The 24,989-nt window shown below is 35.8% G+C and overlaps 1 protein-coding gene across 2 annotated transcripts; it reads right to left on the bottom strand.

Annotated features, from left to right (window-relative positions):
* Nucleotides 1–10,711: 10,711 nt before the first annotated feature.
* On the bottom strand, nucleotides 10,712–23,278 carry LOC117337971 (alpha-(1,3)-fucosyltransferase C-like). 2 transcript variants are annotated; one of them, XM_033899141.1, is made up of 2 exons: nucleotides 23,225–23,278; nucleotides 10,712–12,076 (listed from the first exon to the last, which is right to left on the bottom strand). In XM_033899141.1, the coding sequence occupies exons 1-2, from the start codon at nucleotides 23,254–23,256 to the stop codon at nucleotides 10,987–10,989; spliced, it is 1,122 nt and encodes a 373-aa protein (XP_033755032.1). In that variant the 5' UTR covers nucleotides 23,257–23,278; the 3' UTR covers nucleotides 10,712–10,986. The 2 variants fall into 2 exon arrangements, with proteins under 2 accessions (XP_033755032.1, XP_033755024.1); XM_033899133.1 differs by lacking the exon at nucleotides 23,225–23,278 and adding an exon at nucleotides 17,056–17,412.
* Between the last annotated feature and the right edge of the window lie 1,711 nt (nucleotides 23,279–24,989).

A 24,989-nucleotide genomic window follows, 5' to 3' on the forward strand; every position in this document is an offset into this window, starting at 1 on the left:
AAAGTTTTATATGTTGAATGCTATATTTTCTATGACATTTCATACATTGTTGTTCTTAATTTCATATCAGTCAGACATTTAAAAAATGCTTTATTTTATATTAGATAACGGGCAATTTCAATATCAGTACAGGTAGGACTGTAGATTCTCTGGCTGCAGTTCAAATGACCTTGCAAATACCTGTGATAAAATTCACAACTTACCTAGCTGTGATCGAGTGACATGTTGACAAACTGTGATGAGTACACAAGCAAATTCACATATGTTCCTAATAATCTGATATTTGTTTAATTGTCTGTAGCCAATTATCAGCGGTATTATCAAGCAAGGACATACATATCTTATATGTCCCTTTATTAAGTAATCATTACGAAATATAAAATGTTAAATTTTCAGGAAAATCAAAACCAGGAATAATATGCATTGAAAATAAATACTAGGAGAAAGATCCTACGATCGATTAATGTATGTACATCTGTGTGATATTTAGATAAGACACACTTAAAAAATATCCTCTTAACTTTGTCATAGTAAAAATATTATCTGTCCGGAAACTGTTTAAACGTCTTAAACTATGACAGTCAAAACTTTTCTTTTTTGTTTTGTTATACACGGCGATTTTAGGAAAAAATTATCTGAACATGACAGTAGTAATTAATATCATTTACATCATTTACGGCCTGTCACTGTGTCAGTGGACGATCTGAGCCTTGATCAAACAATAGGTTCAGTGTTAGTCGCAGGCGCAAAGCCAAATCACACGATACAAAGCTTCCGCTCCAGATAATAATAGGGGCATGCGATATGTAACGAGACTTACTTATGCTACTGATCTCTCTGATATACACGTCTCTGTTCCAACAGTAATAATAGGTTACTTTTGTTATATTAAAGATAGATTTTTAAATACTGAGTATGAGTTACTTTGCCTAGTTTCTAAATCTAGTTGGTTCCAAAGTGGAATGATATCAGGAAAAATGAAATATTGGTCAAATGAATACTGACCCTTGCGGAACGCCAGCATTAGTAGTTCTGACGGAAGATTTACTAATTCCCACAAAATCTTGTTGATTCCGGTTACTGATATAATTTTTAACCATTTTAAAAGTTTTCCATTTATTCCATAATTTGCTAATTTTACATTCAGTCCCTTGTGCCACACGCGATCGAACGCTTTGGAGATATCACAAAGTACTAGACACGTCGGTTTGCTTTTTATTTGTTTTTTATTGGCCTTTTCTCTTCTCCGTTAGACTTTCTCTTCAATGAATTATCTTCTCTATTATAAAGCAAAACTTTCCTCTCAATTATTTCTTTTCCTCCATTAATTAATAATAAGTATTCCATTTTACTATATCGTTAAATAATTAGAAATACAACTATACCACAAAAATATTTATGATATTTATGATATTTATGATAACGGAAGTACGGAAAGGACCTGTATAGGCTTAGCCTGTTGTCCAATCCATTTTTATATCTAAAATCATCTATCTCTATTATGAAATATTGTATGTAAATTAATTCAAATGCTTGATTGAATAAAATATGTTGAAGACTAAAAAAACACGTCGGTTGCTTTTTTTTCAAAATTTTCACAAACAGTATGACAAATTTCTATCATTTGATGAACGGTAAGAGTGACAATGCTGGTATGTATATATAAGTGAGTTTTCAAGAAAATAATTATCAAAAAAAATCGCAACTAAGCGCTCAAAAACTTTACCAATAGTACGGAGTAATGATATAAGACTTTAATTTGAAGAAACATGTTTATCCCCCTTTTTAAATAATGGCATAACTATTGCTTATTTCCAATATTCTGGAAAGACACCAGTATCCAACGAGTATCTAAATGTTAATGATAAAGGATAAGCAACAGATACTGCAATATTTTTAACATACTGTGACTAATTCCATCATGACCTACAGCTTTGTATATAGATACAGAATTAAGCATGTCGATGATGTCATTGAGTTCAAATTGTATGTCTGGTATATCAGCGTCCGACACTTGGCTCGTCGATGTTTGTATCGTCAATAGTAGAAATGGAAACAAGGTAATCATTTAGTATAGGCTATATGCTTTATCTACGTCTGTCATTACAAGATCTCAGTTATTATTACAAGATGTGGTATAGTATTGATAGTAAAGAATAAATCTCCCCAGTCTGCATCGTCGAGTTTACTTTTTAAAATTTCGTTTTCATTATAACATCTAACAGTTCGTTTTTGCAACCTGTTCATTACAGTGCCCATAGTCAGTTATATACACGTCTCTGATGAAAGGATAACTACTAACTGTTCAAAGGAAGTTAAATTGCCCTGTAGTTCCTATGAATGTTTAATGAAGAGCAAAATTACTTTACCTCAGCTGATCATGTCTCGGAGTTTGTTGGTGTAAAACTTTTTAATGATTTCTTGCTGAAATAGGTCTAGTCTACCTTTGGCTAGCATACATATTGTTTTATTTTTTAAGATACAGGCAAATCAGTGTAGAGGCTCGAGTCCTGGTCTGTATTTAAAATCTTATATAGAAACCAGTGTAATGCATATGGCATGTGCTAAAAATGATATTACAATCAACGTTTTATTTTATTATATAATTTAACACTTTCAAAAATAAATGTTAATGATGTGCTGTAATTAAATTTACAATTAGAACAATCAAGAGGCTCCTACCATTCAAAGTGACAGCTGATCATGAATCTAAATCTGCATCTCCTGTTATTGAAAACAAGTATGTAATTGTATGAGCAAACTGCAAATATAGGAGTATATTATATTGATAGTTCTAACAGAATGTCGCTGCAAGTTATTGATGTTATACAATACTATATGAAAAGTATGGATTACAAAAAGCTAGGTTATTATTTTTTTTTACAAATATTTCCTTATTTTTCATTTTATTCCATTTAAAAAAATTGTATTGTACCAGATGGAATTATACATGGATATTAAACAACAGGTACAACAGACTAAATGTAGTGTTCTCCAAATAATACTCATGAACAGCATTTAAATTGTTATAAAGAAAATAACTGAAAATCGAGTGAGAATTAAGGTATATACTTAGAGCCGCTATACAAGACTTTGGTGAACGTAGATTTAGCGTCTTTGGTGTCGCCTACAAGGATTTTCACGATAACAATGCTAGGATCGGCAGCACGTCGACGATTGGTAATGACGCTGTAGTCGCTGAAATTGTTGACATCGAGGAAGACGATGCTTTACTCTCACGGTCCAGCGTGTTGGACAGGGATAGCTCACCAGTTGTTTTGTTCATGAAAAATTCGTTGCCCCTCATTGCCACCTGAATAATTATCAAGAGCATTTTTATGCATTTAGCAGCCTCATAAACAAGTGTATTCTACTCTAAATGCAAAATCTTTATATGTGCTTTAAATATATAGATCTGGAGCAAACATCTTAAATGTGAGGAGTTTTTCTTGTGTAGGTCTCAACACATATTCAAAAATCATCAGAAATTTTGTTAATGTTAAAACACCAGAATATGATTGGAATATTGATATTCCATAGCAACAAAATATTTAATGAAGATTTCCCCATATTTGCTGGATAATAAGCATGCTCAGATATAAACCCACATATCCATAGATTGTCCTATAAGAAGCCAACCATTGCAAAATTTGACTTAAAAAGAGTGAAAATTAATAAAAAATCAAAGGGCCAAAGGCCCCGAGAAACGTCATGGATCTGAGGTCATATTATAAGAAATTTAAAATTGGATTTTATAGTCAGACAGTTACATTTGTATCAGATGAAATGTCTTCATCTGGCCCTGGTATTCCTGTTCTATATATTCAGGAAAACATGTATAACATATATATATATCAGCTGACAACTTTACAATAGATGAGTATAGTTCTTTCCCCATTTGCTTGTGGGAGATTATTGATGTACTCCTGAATCAGTAAAGCTGCTTGTAAACTTTGAAAAAAGAATCAACTGAACGACAAATCGGTCTATTAACAGAACACGTTGTTCAAGTAACTACAACTAAAGATAAAATCCAAGATGTACACAGCCGAAGTTTTTTAAATTTTATTTATACTATAAGTTATTAATAAGGCCTATCAAACATCTATTTTATGACCCGTAGTAACACATTTTCACTCCGATAGAAAACTGCGGTCGCGTTGTCCGATGAGACATATCTAGTTTTGACATCGACGCCAGTACATCATAATCAGTCACGGATCATAATCATTAGATTCTTTTCAAACAACAAATAATAACCTTATTTAATAAAATCCTCACGAAAAACGGCAATGTAGTTTGTTACAACTTGCCCTCAATTGCTGGTCATATTTCTTGCGTATTCTAGCGACATACAAATGAATATGAAACTGCGAACGGTCGTTAGTTTACTTACAGTAGACATAACCGCCATTTTGGCTGACTAGTGATAAGTAAATAGGATTGATTTTAAGCTATCAAATGTTCCTGCATATGAACTCAGGATGAATAGATGTGGATAGTTTCTCTGTGAATGCACGTAGATTTCCACGATGATCAAACTGATTCTTCTACTTTCGTTTTCAAGGTAGTATCGAGACAGAACTACGTAATCCTACGCCAAAAAAAAATTGCATATACTGACGAGGAGAAAGGTTAATATTTATACTCTAAAATAGTCTAGAGAACCAAACATTCACATTTCATTTTAAATAATTGCAGTAAACACGGTTTACATCACTTAAATTGTGTCAATAATTGCTATCAAAATAGGAACTAAATTAGGCTTCGGATGTATATCATTTGTATGACAGAAAAGAGGAATAGTTAGCCGGAACAGATCTGTCAGTAACAACATTTTCCCCACCACGCCTATAACGGCAGGTGCCAAAGGCACCCTGACGTTAAAAAGTTAAGATACAAATATTGTTTCCCTCAGCTGGAAAAATATATCGATATGTGTATACAATAATAGCAAATCAATAATTGTAAAAATGATATGTATGACATGTAGTTTGTGACATCAAGGCTTTGGCGGTTATATTTACTTAATCATGAATCTTAATTTCATAGAGAAAATACATTGAATGATGTGGCATCCACAGGGAAGACTGACGGGTTATAGGTAACATCTAGAGCCTCTTCGGGCAGGTGAGCTAATAATATGTCGACAACCATTTTCATATTTACATACTAAAGATAGAAAGCGTATCTCAAACTTCGAAAAGAGGCCCATAAAACCTGTGTCTCTCAATCATGGACATTGCAATGATTATGACAAAACACTTTCTACAAAAGATGGATTTCAAACAAATTGCTATATTTCCCCTATCGGGCCCCAATTTTCAGCCCCCAGGGGGTCAAACCCACTGTTTATACAAAATTGGTTTCCCTTCACTAAACGATGCTTCAGACAAAATACAGATCAAATCTTGTTATTTCTATAGAAAAAGAATTGTAAAGAGTGTGCTTTATTTCCCGTAATAAACTTTGCCCCTCAGACCCATGGGCGTCAGACCCACTGTTTATACAAAATCGGCTCTACCTAATTCTACCATCGAATATAGAAAAGTAATATATAATGTTATGATACATGTACTTACATGCGGGGTCCACATTTTCTTTGATACCAAAGTTATTCATATCCGCATGAAATGTAATTTTCCTCGACGTTGTCCCCAAACTAGAAAAAAGTTTTCATGAAAATATTATAGGAATGACTTTCAGTAGGACTGTATGCAGTTCTAGGCCTATTTTGTAATTTTTTATCATTTCTTCTTAAATTGAAAGCAATCTGCAGACACAATTACTATGAGTTGATTTTCATTTTAACCTAGAAAGTGTCGCTTTCAACAAACATCTTTCTTCCCTTGAAAACTTATAATTCATTTGCTGTTTAAACATTAGGGGGCTTATTTGTTGACAAGGGCTTATTAGTATATGAATACGACATTGTGTTCTATCAGGCATCATTATGTTTACCAAGCTCTGTCATTTACAATGGCTATGGAGGCTATTAGAGCATTGCAGCCCTTACCGCCCTCAAATTTTCCCCCACTTAAATTTATCAGACCTTTATTAATTAAAGACGAACTGACTTGATTTGAATTTCTCCTTACTATCAAGTAAGTTGTATTTTTTTTAATCCTCGAATATGGCTCAATATTATATATTCAAGTTTGTAAAATGGAGATTTCAATCCACAATTTTTTCCTACCTGCATGAAGACCCACCAGGAGCCATACTCCCAGCCAACATGGCGACTGGTACATGATCGTGTGAAAATCAGCACTGAAAAAAGGTAAAAATAACATATTACCGTAATTTCTCATGTATCACCGGCTCTGTTAGATTGCCCGCACAAGCAAAAATAATGGTTCTATAATTCAAAATCTGCAGACATATAGTCCACTCCGGTGAAATGTCCGGCGGTTGGTTATCTATATGTCATTGAAAAAGAGTTCACTAATCAGTATGGGAGAAACCCCTCCCTACGTGTGTTTAGCTCTCCCATTTGAGACATGTACTGCGCGCCCGGACTAGAGAACGGGAGACGTATTTACTTGACGTTACCAGGCACAGGTACATGTGAATGTACCATTCATATTTCGGACGTAAACAACAATATCGGAACCTGATAGTACATCAAGAAAACAAAAAAAGTTAACTCGGATTCGACCAGTATCGTATAGCTCACAGTTTTTATAAGTTTTTTTGGAGAACATTTTGTCATAGTTAAACCGCTTCATCAAATAACCTGCAGAAGGCATTTTCTAATGTTATACAACATAGAGTCCGTGGACATTACGGTACATATAATGCCTCCTGCATTTCATAGGAAATAATAGAAGCTGTAATCACAAGAGGCCCATTGGGCCTGCTTCATTCAGCTGGTATTCATTTGTTTGATGATTCTCTACCAATCAATAGAATTCGAACTTGATTCTAGGCTTTTCAGTTAATCAGATGTCTTTTATTTAATGAATTTGACCTCTGTTATCTCGAATATGGTTCCAGGTATTTTTGTTATGTTAACTTTGTTGGCTCCATCCAAGAAACCAGTACCAGCCACATATAACTATTCTAAGCATGTTGGTTAATTAGAGGAAGTCATTTAAAGTTTGAACAAATTTGACCTCTTTGACCTCTTTGACCTTCAATATATTAGGTCGAGATCATTTTTTTACGCAAAAAATATAACTGCATTTAATTCTTTTTTATTTTTTAATTCCTTCTCATGGATTTCTTGTAACATCAGATTATAGGTATACGTTTAGTCAGGCCCAGGAAGGTGATCTTAATAGACAGGTTTCACTATCAGGAAACATAATCGGCTGGTATATCATATGCAGTATATCATCCTGTCCGTCATAATCACCAGTAATCATAAAGTTTAAATATCTATATATAAATATACGACAATTTGGCCTTTTAGCATGACTGGATGAGTAAAACCTCTGATGGGAATGTAAGCAGAAGGGGCTACATATAGGTATGGAGTAAGTGTGATATAAACTGATAAAGATGCCATCTCAATGGTGGTAAAACTCTGATGGGAATATAAGCAGAAGGGGCTATATATAGGTATGGAGTAAGTGTGATATAAACTGATAAAGATGCCATCTCAATGGTGGTAAAACTCTGATTGGAATATAAGCAGAAGGGGCTATATATAGGTATGGAGTAAGTGTGATATGAACTGATAAAGATGCCATCTCAATGGTGGTAAAACTCTGATGGGAATATAAGCAGAAGGGGCTATATATAGGTATGGAGTAAGTGTGATATGAACTGATAAAGATGCCATCTCAATGGTGGTACCTTTTTATACAGCTGCATGGATCGATGTGTTCAGTACAAACACACTGACAACAAATCAAACATGATATTTCATAATACATGTTAAGTTACATTTCAAAATAACATTGATATTGTGACCTTTGTCAAATAGTCTTGTACCGGTAAATATACCATTTTTATTTCGGATGTAAACAGTATCGATCGGCACCTGATAGTCTATCATATATAGTGTGTGCTGACAGATTAGGCGAATACCTGTGGTACAACTGGCGTCTACATCTGTTTAGTATTTATAAAAGATATATATCATCCCCTACACCTACTATATAGTAGAGTAGGGGCTAATATTTTTTTTCTAAAAATACTAACCAATGCATACGCCTGTGGTATCCCGTTGTAAACGTGTCACTTTTGTATGGCCTCGACGTTATGTAGTATAAATACAAAACATATATATGTAATATACGTTGTAGTAAGTACTGATATCCTGAGATTGCGCCACACAGGAAATACACAGTTTAAAACCATGATATCTGAAATGTTTTAACAGAAAACACCACTTAACCCACCAGCAAACCGATCTTCATCGCAGGCCACAATGTGAGACTATTAATTAGTGCATGTATCTGAATGTATATCATGAAAATGGGGACATATCAAGTGTGGCTGATGATGATGATGATGATGATGATGATGATGTAGATACCATACATGTGATGTAATAATGATTTCATGTGCGAGTGTATGTGTTATATTTTAATATTAGACTTTGCTGAAAAACAACAAAAGAATGTTTTGCGTTAGCAATACCCCGCATGCTTGTTTTGAAATATCTAGCTATATAGTTAAGCTAAAAAAAATACATCGACCATAAATGTTTACTTTACAAACATATCTGGAAAACAATAACTATGGCTTATGTGTTTAATTATTAAACATGAGCATAGTACTGCAATTATTGTATTTAAAAAAAGACCTTCCCACATTTTAACGTTTAGATGACAAATTTAATCGATCATCATTGCTCTATGTTTACAATTACATTGCATTGTCACTAGATGAAGCTTATTAAGCCCAATATTATCAATTTTCTTCAATTACGCATGGTGATTAGGCTTGCGCATCGATATCGGGCGGCCACGTTACGCACTTGACAAAGTATAACTGCGCAGTGGTAAATTATGATTGTATGCAATAGGATCAAAGAAATATACATTGATGATGAATTGTCAATTCACAAAAATAAAAGGCAATGTCTTAAGATTTAAATAGATCTTGCAAAACGTTGATTGCATTGTTTTCTTTCCGAAAGGTTGCTTTATGTCGTGCCATGTAGCGCCATGTAGTGTTTTCCGATTATTTGGCTGTCAATCAGGCAAGCGGTTGTTCCAATTATGTGTATGAGGTGATTTTTTTCATTGCAACAAATATCAGTGATCAAGTGTACAGATAAGGATTGGTTTTGTTTTTTTTGTAGCTGCGTCGAAGCACATATTTAACATGTAAGCTTTCGCCCAACAAGCACTGTGTAATTACCCCAATTTAAATACACTTCGATGCAGCTATAAAAAAATAAATAAATATAAAATAAGATAAAAATCTTCCGTAAAATATTGACATGTGCCTCAAGAATAGAACATTTTTTATCGTTAGGATTGTGTTACATATTCATTGTGTAATACTAACCCATATATTTAAGCTCGTGATTTGCAGGGTTTTGGATAAAAAAAAGTGACCCCTGTCGTACACCTCAGGTGGGCAACACTAATTAGGCCACAGTACAGACCCAATCATACCTCATATAGGGTTGTTATAAATATAACACCTGGTTCTGGTCAAATTAGTTCGTGGGCAAAATTCCATTGTTCCTGTAAGAGGTTTTTTTTCCGAAGCATTCACCAGTTAACTGTATATAGATTTTTCGATGTATGTGTTATATATACACTGTCAAATCAATATATGAATTCCACTGGAAGGACCAGAGTGAAGTAGGATTTAAAGGAGGTGTTTTTTTATATTTAGATTCGTATACTATGAATTGTATAACATAGAGGACCCAGACATGTGACCTTTATAGTCAGGTTATTGTAATACCTTTAAACGTTCATCAAGAACTCATAGTGGATGCAAATACATTTTGTAACATACAAATATCGCTTGTACAAAATTACATTTCCTCCACCTGGGGTCAAATGGAGGTCACCGTTACTATAAATACGTTTTTTTTTAAATCAAACATCCTTCATTAATGACTCGATGCCCTGATCAAAAACTTCACAAAATTACAGCCAGTATCTCGTGTACGAGTTCTGATTTCACCCACCCTGTGTTAAAATTGAGGTCACTGTTACTATAAATATATTTCCTAGCTCTACCAACTTCATCACGTTTCTCATGTCCCTAGAAATACATAGACTTGCTCATCACCGCCACATTTTGGGCAAATTCGGGTTTAAATATGCTGTGGTCAAAATTGAGGCCTCTTCTTAGGCTGCTAGTCTGCTACGTAATACATAGACGATCGATGTCCTCACTCTACCACCTTATCAGATATATCTGATTGTCCTAAAACGTCTGTACTCACTATTACTATAAATAGATTTTAATTGTCCTTCTCTTGTCTTCTTTAAATATCGGATATACATTGTATGTTATCCTATACTTCAAATTCGTACGCAACTGTCATCTCTTGTTACGATACTTTATTTAGTAGTAGTCAAACCTGTCTGAGCGACCACCTGAATTAAGTGACTTCCTCTCAAATGCAACCGTATTTCCCCTCTAAACGTTATTTACTATACTAGTTACCTGAACCTGGATAAAGAGACCACCTGTCAAATGTGACATTTTCTATTGCCTCCATTGGAAGGTCACATAACAGGTTTGACTGTATTTTTTTTTGGTCGACATTGTGATTAGACAATGCTTACCAGCTTTTATTGTGTAATGGCCAATGTTGAAGGGAATTCGTACCGGTAGAGATACCTTGTTAAAAAGCATTGAATGCATACTTTTTACTTGATTTCATTAAATCCGGAAACGTTTTTTTTTTCGATCCCGGTAACATAATTTATTTCGGACTGGAAATTTTATTGATACACACAAGGAATTGCTTAATGGACATCGCCTACAGTGTCTGGATTGTTCTTTCGTTTTTACATAATTAAATCAGTGCCATGCTTCAATATCCTTAAATAATTTATCTATCTATGATAAGTCGTGAGGGTCTTTACAGATTTTTCGTTCCGTCTTGTCTCTTCTTTGCCACTCCCCAATGTCCCGATACACCCGTCTATATTTTTCTGTATCCTTTAAATGAAGTCGACGACAAAGTTCACAGAAGGGTTTGGCGTGATCCTCTATAAGCTGATAATGTTTTCTCCATCTCATATATTCCATCATTTTTGTGATGTTCTTTGACACAGAATCAATGTAATTTTTAAGATGAGAAATATGTTGGAATTCGGACGAGTCTATATAAGATCCGGGGGGAAGGAACATAGAATAATTAGAACCACCTCGTGTTATTGGTATTGAACTGAACGAGGGGTAGTAAAGACTGAAGCTCTTTTCCGTGATATAATCCTCACACAATTGGTTTTCAAACGACAGATAAAATTTATAAAGCTCTAGACACGCTGCACCTTTCCACCGATCGCAGTTCTTATCTCCACACTTGCCGTACACATCCACCGGTATCATCTTTTTAAGTATATTCACATAATCATCACGTTTCCCAGGCGTTCCGCAATGAGAAACCATCCATGCTATATCGGTAGATTTCTTTCTCAATGTTTTGCCTAGCTTTCTAGTTTCGGTTTCCCAAGTGCTTTCGCTCATTTCTTGCGTTTGAAAATCTGCATATGTGTACAAAATATCTGAATCTCTTCTGTAGCTCATTGTCCAATTAAACTCACGTGTCCAGTTTTTTAATTTACACCAATGCAGCCAAGGCGGTTCTAAAGAGTGAAACACCCAAATCTGTCCCTGTTTCTTGCGAGGGTGAACTTCCTTGACATACGGAGTGTGAAATATGACTACTTCGCTGTCAGCGTTTAAATTCCAGTCGTCAGCTGTCAGGTAACAGTTGTTATCACACTCAGAAAATATGTCCATTTTGACCCATGGTGGACGATTGTAATAGTGCACCTGTATTGGCCGTTGTAACGAGACTTTAATTCGATGGTACGCAACTTTTATTGGGACTGCAGGACCAAGATTTGGCGAAATAAATATCAGGCCAGTCATCAATACCACGCCGAACAGTGTGACGTAGAAAAAGTTAGCCGCACCATACCTAAAACAGAAAACGTGTGTTGTAATAATTAAATTCATTTATTACCTTAAACCTTACGGTTTATCAGTACAAATGTATACGGTATATATATGACAGACAATTACGTACAATATAGAAAAAGGTAGCTAATAAACAAACAGACCTCATATACACACCCATACCTCATATACACACACAGACCTCACATACACACAGACCTCACTCACTCTGATTTCAATTCACCTTCGTCGTCGTCGTCGTCTTCATCATCATCATCATCATCATGAACATCATCATCATCATCAACCAATATGATGCTTACTATTTGTCAGCATGACAATGAGTAACTATGCTAGATTGAAAACATACAATAGGTTGTATATTTTGACCTAGTTTTATCTTTTTAAAGTAGATGAATCCCGGAAAAAAATCTATCTAACTAAGGTCATATTTCCGGACGTTTTAATTAAAGAGGCTTGCCCGCAGAGAGATCAGAAAAATTGGCTAATAGAAAAAGATTTTTTACACATGACAGATTGTTGGAATTGTTGAGTTTTTCATTTTATTTTCCTTATAAAACGCTGAAAAGTGATATTAAAACCTCATTTTTTAATATTATTTATTTAATCGCAACCCGCGATAAGTCCCCGCTATAAAGTGGAGTCTAATTTATGATTGACACATCAAAGAAACAAGCACGTGCACAGTGCCGCACAGTGATAACTTCAAAGGCAGCGGCGATTTACAAAGAAGATTTGCCGTTATATTCCATACATTTCCCTCTCAGGTTGAGTTTTAAAACGTCTTTTAAATACATATTCTGTAATTGTTTTCAAGAAATAAAGTCGGAAAGCCTCTAATTTTGTCACATAGAAACGTGTACTGAAGTTTATTTAGTGATCGGAGATGTGCCGTTTACCGGTCCGTCTGCGGGTAAGCCTCTTTAATGTTGTCATTTTTGTTTCTGTTTTTTTTTTTTTTTTTTAGTTTTTGTTTTTTTGTTTTTTTCTTTTTTTTTTCTGGAGACAGTACGACTTTGACCGATGTAGTTTACACTTTGTACTTAGTTTTGACGAAATATATCCATTACTATGCATCCATTTATGATTAAAGGATTGTGCCAGAACTACAAAGAATCACATGTCTAAATTCTTGTATAAACTGGCGCCTGTTCAGAAAATACGACTTTCATTTTGTTTTTTAAACGTCCAATAATAAAAACTCACCATATACGTAATTAAATGATGAATAAGTTAAAGGACTGACAGACACTGCTGGTAGATATATTCCTCAATGTTTGCCGCAACCTACTTGCCGCGTTCTTTAGAAATCCAATTTAGAAGATCATGAAATCAATTGACATATGGGTCTTTCACAATTCCCCATACAGATTTCTCTACTGCATCTAACTCTAAATTTGTTTTGAAAAAATGTGCTAATGTCTTTGGTACAATCAATAGACATCTTTTATTTCCGCAACATTTTTTATGGATTCCTAGAAGGCAATATCCGCGGTATCTCACACTCCATAGTCGGTAGGTGCAGCACATTTTTGTGTATATTGTACAGCTCTTATATTTTGCATGCGAAAAAATGCAAACCATTCGACATTTTTATAACACGTCATTATGATAATCCAGTTAAGTACAAATATGATTATGAAGTCAGTTACTGTTTTTGATGGTGATATAAATACAAAATCTAAGGAAAAAATGAATTTGATACAGTCTATGTGTATTTGGAATAATCCTAATGTGTATCAAAGGGACATGAAGATTTGCTAGTCTAGATGTAGTTGGAATATTAATCCTAGTATGTATCACAGGGACTTGAGGATTTATTACAATCTAGTTCTATATGGAATCATCCTAGTGTGTATCACAAAAACCTAAATGGTTACAGTCAAAGTGTATTTAGAATAATTCAAGTGTGTATCACAGGGACATGAGAATTGATAACAGTCCATGTGTATTTGTAATTATAATCCTAGTTGTGTGTATCACAGGGACCTGAGAATTGATAACAGTCTAGGTGTATCTGGAATTATCCTTGTGTGTTACACCCGTTCAGATGTTTTAGGGAGCTAGATTAACACTCGCAGAGTAAATTTCTTCTTAGAGTAAATATAGATTATTTGAGGTATTTCTGCTGATTTAATAGTTTAGCTGTTGCAGTGTCCGCATGTTCCATTTACCATTTTATTATTTCTTAATAATTACCAAATTGAGAAAACACTTGTTCGTTCTTTTAGGACTAGTGAATGATTCGTGGCACCATGCAACTGTTTCGTCCTTTTAATGCTCTCCAGTAATGCTAGGGTTATCATACAGCTGTTTCGTCCTTCTAGGACTCGGCAATGATGCTTGGGGCACCATACAACTGTTTCGTCATTTTAAGACTCGTCAATGTTGCTAGGGGCACCATACAGCTGTTTTGTCCTTCTAGGATTCGTCAATGATGCTAGGGGCACCATACAACTGTTTCGTCCTTCTAGGACTCGTCAATGATGCTAGGGGCACCATGCAACTGTTTCGTCCTTCTAGAAATCGTCAATTATGCTAGGGGCACCATACAGCTGGTTTGTATTTCTAGGGCTCGTAAGTAATGTTTGGGGGCAAAAGTGTTGATATTAAAATTAGCCTAAATGTATGTTTAAACACATATACAGTGTAGATGAAAATACTGAAATATATTAAGGCCTGTGCTTGTGAAGTTTGGTACCTTTCGTTCTATCGGTCGTCACCAAGAAACTAAATGGTTTTGAACCGTGCTAAACTTAAAACTACAGAGCGCGGTAAATGAATATTATCGATACTTAATGTGAAATCGCAATGAGCCGTGTTTAAGATAAGTCTTATGAAATTGCAATAAAGTGTACCATAAAATTCAGTCTCTTATCAACGAGTCAAGTGGCTCTACCAGGGGTAGCCTAAACGCCAAAATGTAAGTTCAAGGACGACAAAGTGGTTCCCTATCTTTTGATTACATTCTATAAAATCTGTTTATTTCCCGTACTTAACCGGAAATTATCTATTTAAGTTTCTTTTTCCTTTCCGTATACTACTGCTTATTTTGAACGCAGAGTTGATTAATTATCGAATTTACTTAAACCTATGATTACACCTAACTGATATGATAATTTACTTGTGTTTCATCCGGAGTCGGAAAATCTGCTCTTTGATCGGATTAGTAAGTTTAACTTCCTGTAAACAATCAACCGATGAAATACATAACAATATTTCAATCTTCGATAGTATAATATAATTTCCCTTCTGGACTACGTCGGTGATGTATTGAAAGAATAAAAAAATAATCCCTGTTCCGTTCTAGGACTCTGACTAGCGATCTCTCGCTCTCTGAGGGACACTCTACCACTACGTAGGCTGGAGGAAAATTCCTATACCACCATGAGCTAGTATAAATGGTCTTTACTTATATTATTATTTCAATGGCTATAACTTAATATATTACATTTGTAAAATTTAATATTTTGTAACACGGCCCTGGTGCAATTGTTTGTTTTTGTTTTTCATATTGCATAATTTTCTGATAATTACAATATCAATGCCATCTCCAGTTAGTTACTCTGCTACCAGGATGTAAAAAATGTCAAGAAATCGAGAAAGTTAGTATTGAGTATTATAGATAACCACGGATGTCCATACTCCTTACCAAGCAAGACAGATACATTTACCGGAAGGTATCGTTATGTTAGGGAAACGTCTCAAAAGCTTTTAATCCTGCACTGTCAGTTTGAAGGCGACTTTTTATTCACCTCTTTTACAATACAATTACAACAGGTTAATACATCACATTGACAAGTTATTTCGTTATCGATTTCACTCACTTAGGTTTCCTGTAACAATCAGATATTTTGTGAAAGCATTTTTTTTAATGATTTTGTGGCTTTAGTAGCTATAGTGATAGGGATTTGACACGACTCCCCATCACCTAGGGTCTGTATATGGTCGCTGTAGATACGGTCAGTACCGGAACTATAAAACAAGTGCTAGGAAGGCTTAAACGGATGTGACTTTTCCGTATATGCTCACAATATGATGTAGTGTATCAAGTAGCTTACATGGGGTTCTTTATCCGCAATTGTTTGTGTTTGTGTGTTTTTTGTTTTGTTGTTTTGCTTTTTTATCTATTGTTTTTTTTTTCTCTTTTTAATCTATGATATACATACGGATTAAGGTGTCTTGACACTATATCACTAGCCCTCCACCTCTGGGTAGCGAGTTATAAGCCCATATGAGGCAGTTTCCAGGTACTGACTGTAGGCCGGTGGTACTCTGGCTTTGCTCCACCTCGAAAAACCTGGCACGTCTTTAATAGCATGTCAAGCAAAATAGACTCTGGCTTTATCAATATAGAATGTTGGGTTTCTTTTAACCAAACTTATATACATGAGGGATCTATATATATATTTGTGTGTCCCCGTACGAATATAAAATGTTGGGTTTCTTTATAACCAATATGGCTAAGCAAGGTTAACACGACAGGGCATGAAAATCATTTTTTTTCTCTCAAATATATCGTTATATATACCCATTCAGAAATACATTGTGTCCAGTACATCTGATACTGATTAAATTTGATACAAATACCTTCATATAAATATGAGAAATTGTTAAACAAGAGGCTCATGGGCCTTAATGGTCATCTGACATATACAGACCTCAGTACTATTGTAGTTTACATATACTCAGTACACTTTATATTGGTGCTGACAATAGTGGGGATTATGCAATACTCTATAATTTAACCCAAAAAAATAACTTTTGGTCAAAACCATCTCAGAATCATTTTAGGCAAGTTCGACCTGTTTCCAACATGAAGAACCCGAGAAGAGTTTTGAAATTTGTTGCCTTATTGGATTTCAGATAACTTAAAAATAACAACACATTGCCAAGACTTATGTCATGATCATTTGAGGCAATTTAGAGATGGTGGCCACATCCTGACCCTTTGACCTTAAAAGTAAGAAAGTCGTTTACCTGTGGATTTCGTAAGTTCTTTGTATTCCTTCCGTTGGTACTGTAGTCATATTTCTCCTCGAATGAAACAAAGCACATTTTTATACTAGAAGCACCTTAGGTAGCCATCAACCAATGTGGCTATTGTTTTATATAAAGCTAATTCTCCGCACACGGAACCCTTGCTCGCTGCCGAGCACACTGCAGCAATCTTAATTGATTCACGTCAGGGAAGGTCGAGATATAAAAACTCGTGTACATATATTTAGTTAACATACATCCAGTATATATTTACAAAACCATCAATGTGACAACTTCCCGATACAGGAAATGTGTTCACTGATGAGCATTCCAATCCTCGCGTTGATTTTCCAATCTTAAACGATTTCTGTATGATGGGTGAATCCTAAAATAAAAAAAATACACGTGTAGTGATGCATTGGAGGTTTTATGATCAATGTGGCACCGTGTTTCTGCTGCAGTGAGCCCTACAGCCGCCAGTCGGGCATATCAATTATTCATAAGTGGATTTACCCTTCTGGCTTCATCTGGACATTCTGTGTTTTCGTGTGATATAGTTGGGGGTGGGGATAGCGAAGGCGTTCATTATCATTATGATCAGTTAAGAAATTAACTGGACAGACTGAGACATATATATATACCCTGCACATCTTTTTGAAATATATAATGGATTTATTACATTTTGCTGGTCAGCATTTGGCCTATCTGTGTGGAGTATATTCCAACCAGACGAAGTAGCAATATTGTAATTTTGGTGTAAGCCGGCCACTTGTGACCACTAAATGATATGTACACATGTTTCGTTACGGAAAACCCTGGCAATGTCGATGTTTTCAGCTGAATGGAACGCACATCTCGAGTCAATTTCTAGACAGAATCTGATAATGAGTGGAATTGAAATTAGGAAATAGATTTGTTTTAACGGAATCTAAAGTTATTTCTGCATTGCATTTACCACGTTATAATTACAATTACATTGTAGGTATCGCATATAGTTGCATGGTTTCTTCTGTCTTTACGAACCAGCCAGCGACCTTGAATTTTCTTATGGTTTTCTTGCTTTTTTATCCTGCACACTGCCTCATATAATATTCTGGTTGGGTATCTATTTTTACTATCTCTGCTAGGGATTGAATCATGTTCATCGATCTGGTTTACTCGTAGTCTGATGCCATATCGAATGAACTAAAGGAATTTTCCCTATCCACGGCGGTAGGAATCGGTCAGCCGCGGTTTATTGCCATGGTTATGCGCATAGCGTTGAGTTTCCCACAGGGGTTTGGCACGAATTCCCAGACCCATTGTCCATATATAGATATATAAATGGACTGTGGGTTATGTGTGTAATCTTATATACAATAAATCTATTACTACAAGGACGCACCATTTCATATATATATTTTATAGGGGAAGAACTCTTACCAAAATTGAAGACGGAATTAATGGCACATTGCCTTTATATACATATCGGTTGGGACCAGAGGGACCTGAAAATTTGTAACTGTCTGCTCAAAAACACACAGGTCTCTGCGATAGGGATTGAATTATAAAAAAAAAACAAAAAAACAAACAAACAAAAAAACAACAACATACAAACAAAACAAAAATGGATGTGGTAACTATATAGAAAGTTTGTCCAGGAACACTTCACATAGGGCGTATCTCACTGGCCTGGAGACTAACTGGCGACCTACTGGCGACTCGAGTCTCCGCTAGTCGCGGCGTCGTCGCTGCGACGTCTCCAGGAGACTAACCGAGTCTCCGTGGAGTCGAAGGAGAATCGAACATGTTCGATTTTTTAGGAGACTTTTTTAGTCTCCATTAGGTCTCCAGCAAGTCTCGGCAACGTCTCCGAGACGGGCCTGCAACGTCGCCGCAACTGATGGAGATTAATTTTGTCCGCGACTAGAGAGACGTTTTCGCGACGTTGCGGATACGTCTCCGCGACGTCTCCGAGACCTAATAAAGACTAATAAGACTGAGGAGACGTTGCGGCGACGTTGCCGCGACATCTTCGCGACGTCTCCGCAACGTGTCCGCGACGCTGCTTGACGTATTTCAGAGACCACGTGACACACCCCAAGCTCACATCGCCGATACTGCCGCGACTAAGGAGACGTCTCAGCGACGTTTCCGCGACATCCCGGCGACTTTTCGTGCAAATTGATCGTCAACTTCTCGGAAGTCGCCTTGATGTCGTCTTGGTGAGAGTGCACGACATTTTTTTCTCCCGAGTCGCCACACAGTCGCCGCAATCGCGGCGACGTCTCCGCCAGTGAGATACGCCCTAGTCTGTATGGTTTGTCGCCTCGCTTTCCCGTTATTGATCAAGACTTAAGTGTATTTTATGGCAATCTAAGTTTACATTTATTCTATATTCTTAACGTTTCTTAAGAGATTAGGGTTACTAAGATATATTACAAAACAGAACTGATTACCATTCTACATCTACATTTTCATAAATAAATCTGAGCGAACGTGAAAAATTGTGTCTAACATCACTATCGCCGTGTGTATAGGAATCAAACGGCCAGAATTGTCTACTACAGCTATTTCTGAATGAATCTCAGAATCTACTGAAAAGACGCGATGCCAGTTTAAACAGGAAACGGCTTTGCTAGCTAAAACCTTTGTTTCCAAAGCTTAATTAGTAAAAATGGTTATACACAAGACGTATATCAAAAGATATCTAAATTCGTCTGTGGAAATACACATATATAATATGTGTTCAAATAGGTCATTTGAATTCAAGTACTCATAAGAAGCAATCAACAGTGGGTCTTTGACGATGATACACATAGTTCGAATTCAAAGGGTACTTTTTTTTTTAAACATTTGTGTTAGTCAAGCTAACCAGGCCTCTATTGACTTGGGATGTAACAATGGTCAACGGACACCTTCCGGATCTGCGTCAACGGAAGTACAGCTTCCATTCTGCTTCTAATGAATGTCTTTCGGAATCGGAGGGACATCATCTTCAGAAATGACCAGTAGTATGTCGCTGTAGGATTTAATTAGTTGAGGCATATTGTTTTTGTTCCGTTCTTCTTCTTCTTTAATGTATATTGGAAGCAATGTAACGCATTAGTATTTTTTATTTGAGATTAAATAATGATAATAAGCAGTCAAAAGTTTAATAATTTGCATAGAAAACACACATAAAAAAACAGCTAAAAGGATTTAAGTACTGCATGAGTTTCATTGCCATAGCAACCAGGCGGAGACTTCTGATTGGTCAAAATTTAGATTGTGTTCGATTTCGATGAAAATCGGTATATATGGGAAGGGACTGCCAATTCAATCAAGTGGGTTTTGTTGCCATGGCAACCACACGACGGCTTCTGACTGGTCGAAATTAAAATATTGTTCGATTTCGATGAAAATTGGTATATATTGGGGACGTTTGGGGGAACTTCTGTTATGGATTTCCCAATACAATTATGACCTGTTGTCTATCATAATTTAACTCCATGTCATTGTATCCTAGATGCTGTTTTGCTGTTGATCATATGCGATACGAGTCTTTGACTCAATATTCAACCAGTTTAAAATAGAACTGTAAGCCAGCTTGTCTTTCTTAATCATTTCCAAAAGTAAAGCTTGTAATATGTTTTACTGGCGGGAACGACATTGCAACTTAAAAAATGGTTGACGTAATAAAGGGGGGGGGGGGGGGGGGGGGGAACCCAAAAATACCAAACATATTAGATCATGGGATTACGCTTGCCCGCCCCCTTTCACCTTTTATACCAATATTGAATTCCACACTTTTCGGTCGCTAGCATCACTGGCAAGTCATCTAGAAGGAAGAAACAGCTGCATGCTGTCCCTAGCACCACTAACGGTTCTTACAGGGACTAACAAGTTGCATGGTGTTTCTAGAATCACTGACGAATCCTAAGGACGACACTGCTGTATGATGTCCCTAGTACCACTGACGAGTCATAAAAGAGGACAAAACAGCTGTATAGTATCACTAGAATCACTGACCAGTCATACAAGGACGGAAAAAGTGTATGATGCAGTTTCATATTTGTTATTCATCATTATCCTGTACATATAATAATACTAAATTCGTACTTTTAGCACAACCCTATAACAAAATATCACATGTCTAGGTAGACCATGGATATATTCATGAGTATGTTTTGTAACAGGAACTTGTCGGGCCCAGTCTGCGTACGTCAAACTGCACCCGACTCGCCCTTGTGGACCAACAACCCAGGTTCGATGGGTAACTTGTATATGTCGTATAGAGAGAGAACAAACGTCCTGAACTACGCTTAACAATTTATTAATGATGACATAAACATTTACAACATGAAATTACGTACAGATATAGAAACAGACAAAAGCATAGGCCTAGCTATATAACAAACATCCTAACTTAAAACTAACACCATACCAGTACGACCTAACTAAACCCAATATCCCGACTAATACTACCCACCCAAGACCCTACATACCCTAACGCTACATTAGTATTGGCGATGAAGGCGTGACAGCACACAGGAAACTAATTCAATTTCAACAAATTTTATTGACATGGACGGATTGACGGAATCAATAGGATTAGACATCCGGCATAGCCTATCAAAGTCTTCTCCTTACAGATAGTAAGAAATACAGACAAATATTACAAATTGACTTAAGGGGAAGTAACTCCTTGAGATTGATTGACTTATTCAATAGTGTTTAGGAGAGTAACACTTTGGCTAAGGGTACTTAATTTTAAATACTGGTTTATTATATTATCAGTGAATAATAGAAAGCAATAAAACATTAATATTCATATAAGTATACTGTTAAGCATAAATATTTGGTGATATTGAATTTATCCCCCAACAGATACAGGCCACACAAGAAACTAATCCATCAGACTGCCCGATACGATATACCACCCTGAATGTATCCCACATTTAACAATACAAAAGTATAAGGACCAATCAGAACAGAGGATTCATAGGAGCAAACAGACACGACAGACACAACAGACAATGTCTTACGAAAAAGCAAGCGACTACGAACAATGCACGACAAAAACATCGACCAGAGACAGCACACGTGAACAGAGGACTAGCAAAGGTCAGGATGACACAGGTACACATAGTACAGACACAACATATAGACATGACATACTGTAAGCGTTAAGCTTAACCCTGTCAGCTTAACTTGTCAGTACATATACGATAACATCCCACGTTACAAAATAGTTAGGTATCTAGCCACAGGCACTCGCCTGGACGGCCAATACACCATGTATAATGGGTGTATTTAATGCATTTTGATGTAAATCAAAATCGTTCATTTTGTTTGTTTACTCACATTCACGTCTACTGTAAATCTCAAAAACTCCTGAAAGTTTCCATGTTATATTCAAACTATGATTGATCGCAGAAAATTACAATCGGTTAGTCATATTTAGAGGTAAAATGACTAATCATCAATTTAATCAGAACAACAATATCATACCATCCGCTATTTGATTGCGGTTTGAAAAATAAGTATCCAATTTACGTCTAGCCTACAACAATACTCATTGAATTCATTAATTGTGCGAAGAATCCTATTTTGGGAGAAGACCGAATCTTTTCCGGAGAAAACCCATACAGTATGTTAACCTCTAACCTTTCCACATCCGATCGGGGAATCGTAACCTTGTCACCAAGGTGACAGAGAAGTTGGCTTGAAATATGTCGAATCTTATTTTTAATTATAAAAAAAATATCAAGAAATACTGGCTGTTTTATATGATACAAGTCTAGACATGTCCCTGTGACTCAACAATCGAAGTGAAATATGGTTGATTTATTCATATAGAAATCTAACGTTATAATAAATATCTGTTTACATAATAGGCTTAAAATTTACGATATTGTTTATAGTCTACACACTTTTAAAAAGTTAAGTTCTTTTTATTAAATTCAAATTTTAACAACAGAAATAATGCTTTTGTTTATAGTATTTTGTTGAATGTTGTGTTTCTTAGAAGTTCTTAATTTGCAACAAGATGTCTTTTTGTTTGAATGAATGGGAATGGAACTGGTGAACATGTGATGGACAGACAGTTCTGTAACATATACAAAGCAATTTAGAGTCAGGTAACAGGTAAAACGACACACAATACATAAAACAGGAAAATATAATAGTATGGAAATGATATACTTACCTTTGATTGTTTTCTGTACTTGTTTTTAGCATGGTTCTTGTATCGTCTGCTACCGGATCCTTTCTTTGTTTTATAAAATGACGAGTGGATAGCGGGTTAAATTTTCCGGGTTCCAAATAGATACATACTGAAATGAAATATCGGATTACGTCCTACTAGAAACTGACGGTATTTTTATACACACTGTTTTTTTTTTTTTTAAAGTTTAGTTCTTTTTATTAAATTCAAAATTTAACACATTGGAACTACTATTAAATGTTGACCCCCTTAGGCCTAACTTTTTTTATACGGAATCTCTCCGCAAACTCAGCAAAACTTACTGCAAAGTTGAAAATTACAATTTTATTTGACAACTTTCTTAAATAGTGAATATACCTTTAGTAATCTTTCAACGAGTCAACGGTGCATATGGATTATTGAACGATAAAATTCCGTGAAAAACGATGATTTTAAAAGTACACTCTTTTTTCACAGAAGAAAATTATCGTTAAAGATAGCATTTTGATCAGTGTAATTTAATCTAAAAGAAAAAGTGAGGCCCAATGGGCCTGTATCGCACACCTGGCATTTATTTAAGTGAACCATTTATTTGTTATGTTTTATGTGTTTGTTTTGTAAAGTATAAATCTACAGATATACAAAGTACGGTATATTTAAGGATTCATCCCTGCAAGCTACAGGTTCAGTATCATAAGCTCAGATTGGTTACTGAGAAGTTGTTTGTTTCCGCCATGGGAATATACCTGGTGTCGGGAACCAGAAACTTGCTACCTTTGTATATATAGATTTTCAACGAGAGTCAATGACATACTTTAATTGAACTAATTGGTAATTAATGTTGCTTGGCCACTCAACTTAATTTGCTTTAAATCTTCTTTGGAACCAGAAAACTAAATGTTAGTTTAAGGAAAGTGTTGTCTCTTTTCCATGGTACCGATAGGCAGATCCAAAAATGGGGAAACATATTTGATACTTGTAGATTTGTGCCATTATCACTGACATGGCCAGGCGAGCAATGCAGGTCCTCTGGGCTTTTTGATACGAAATTTCTCAGGCATATCACTGTTTAAGATATGGATATTTCAGACAAAATTTGGCAAAATTCTGTCATTCCTACATAAGAAGGGTTTGACGAATTTGCAGTATTTCCCTTTTCTCTGGCCCCAGGATGGCTAAACTTTTAGGTTCTGCACATCTGGCCGCCAAGGATGGCTAAACTTTAGGGCCCTGTCCCTCTGGTCTAGGATGAAAGGTGGCTAATTGACTATTCTTTCGATTTCTAAAGAAGATTTTAAAGAATTTGCTATATTTTCTCTATGTCCCTATTTGGACCAGCCCCTAGCTGGATCCCTACCCATGAGGGTGGTTCAGTATAATGAATCAAATCCTTTAATTCCTTTAGAAGAAGATGAAATAATTTGAAAGATTTGTCCTATTGAGCCTAATCCGTCAGGCCCCCAAGAGGCCAGACTCACCATTTCCCCTTCACCATAAGGTGGTTCAGACCCAATATGGTCATTATGAACCCAGTCCTTCATGATGACTAGCAATTCTAAGGAAAAACTGATGAACGAAAATGGACGGCACGTCATGATAAAAGCTCACAGGTCCTTCGAATCAGGTGAGCTATTAACTTAAGGAATGTTTTGCAACAATCACCGAAATATCCAGGTGAGAAATGCACCAATCGAAGTTTGTTTATCACTATTTCTAAAAGGGGTCTTGATTGATCTTCCTTATGTTTCATTTGGTCCCTACTTGTGAA

This window comes from Pecten maximus, chromosome 1 (genome assembly GCF_902652985.1).
Source record: "Pecten maximus chromosome 1, xPecMax1.1, whole genome shotgun sequence".
Taxonomy (NCBI): domain Eukaryota; kingdom Metazoa; phylum Mollusca; class Bivalvia; order Pectinida; family Pectinidae; genus Pecten; species Pecten maximus.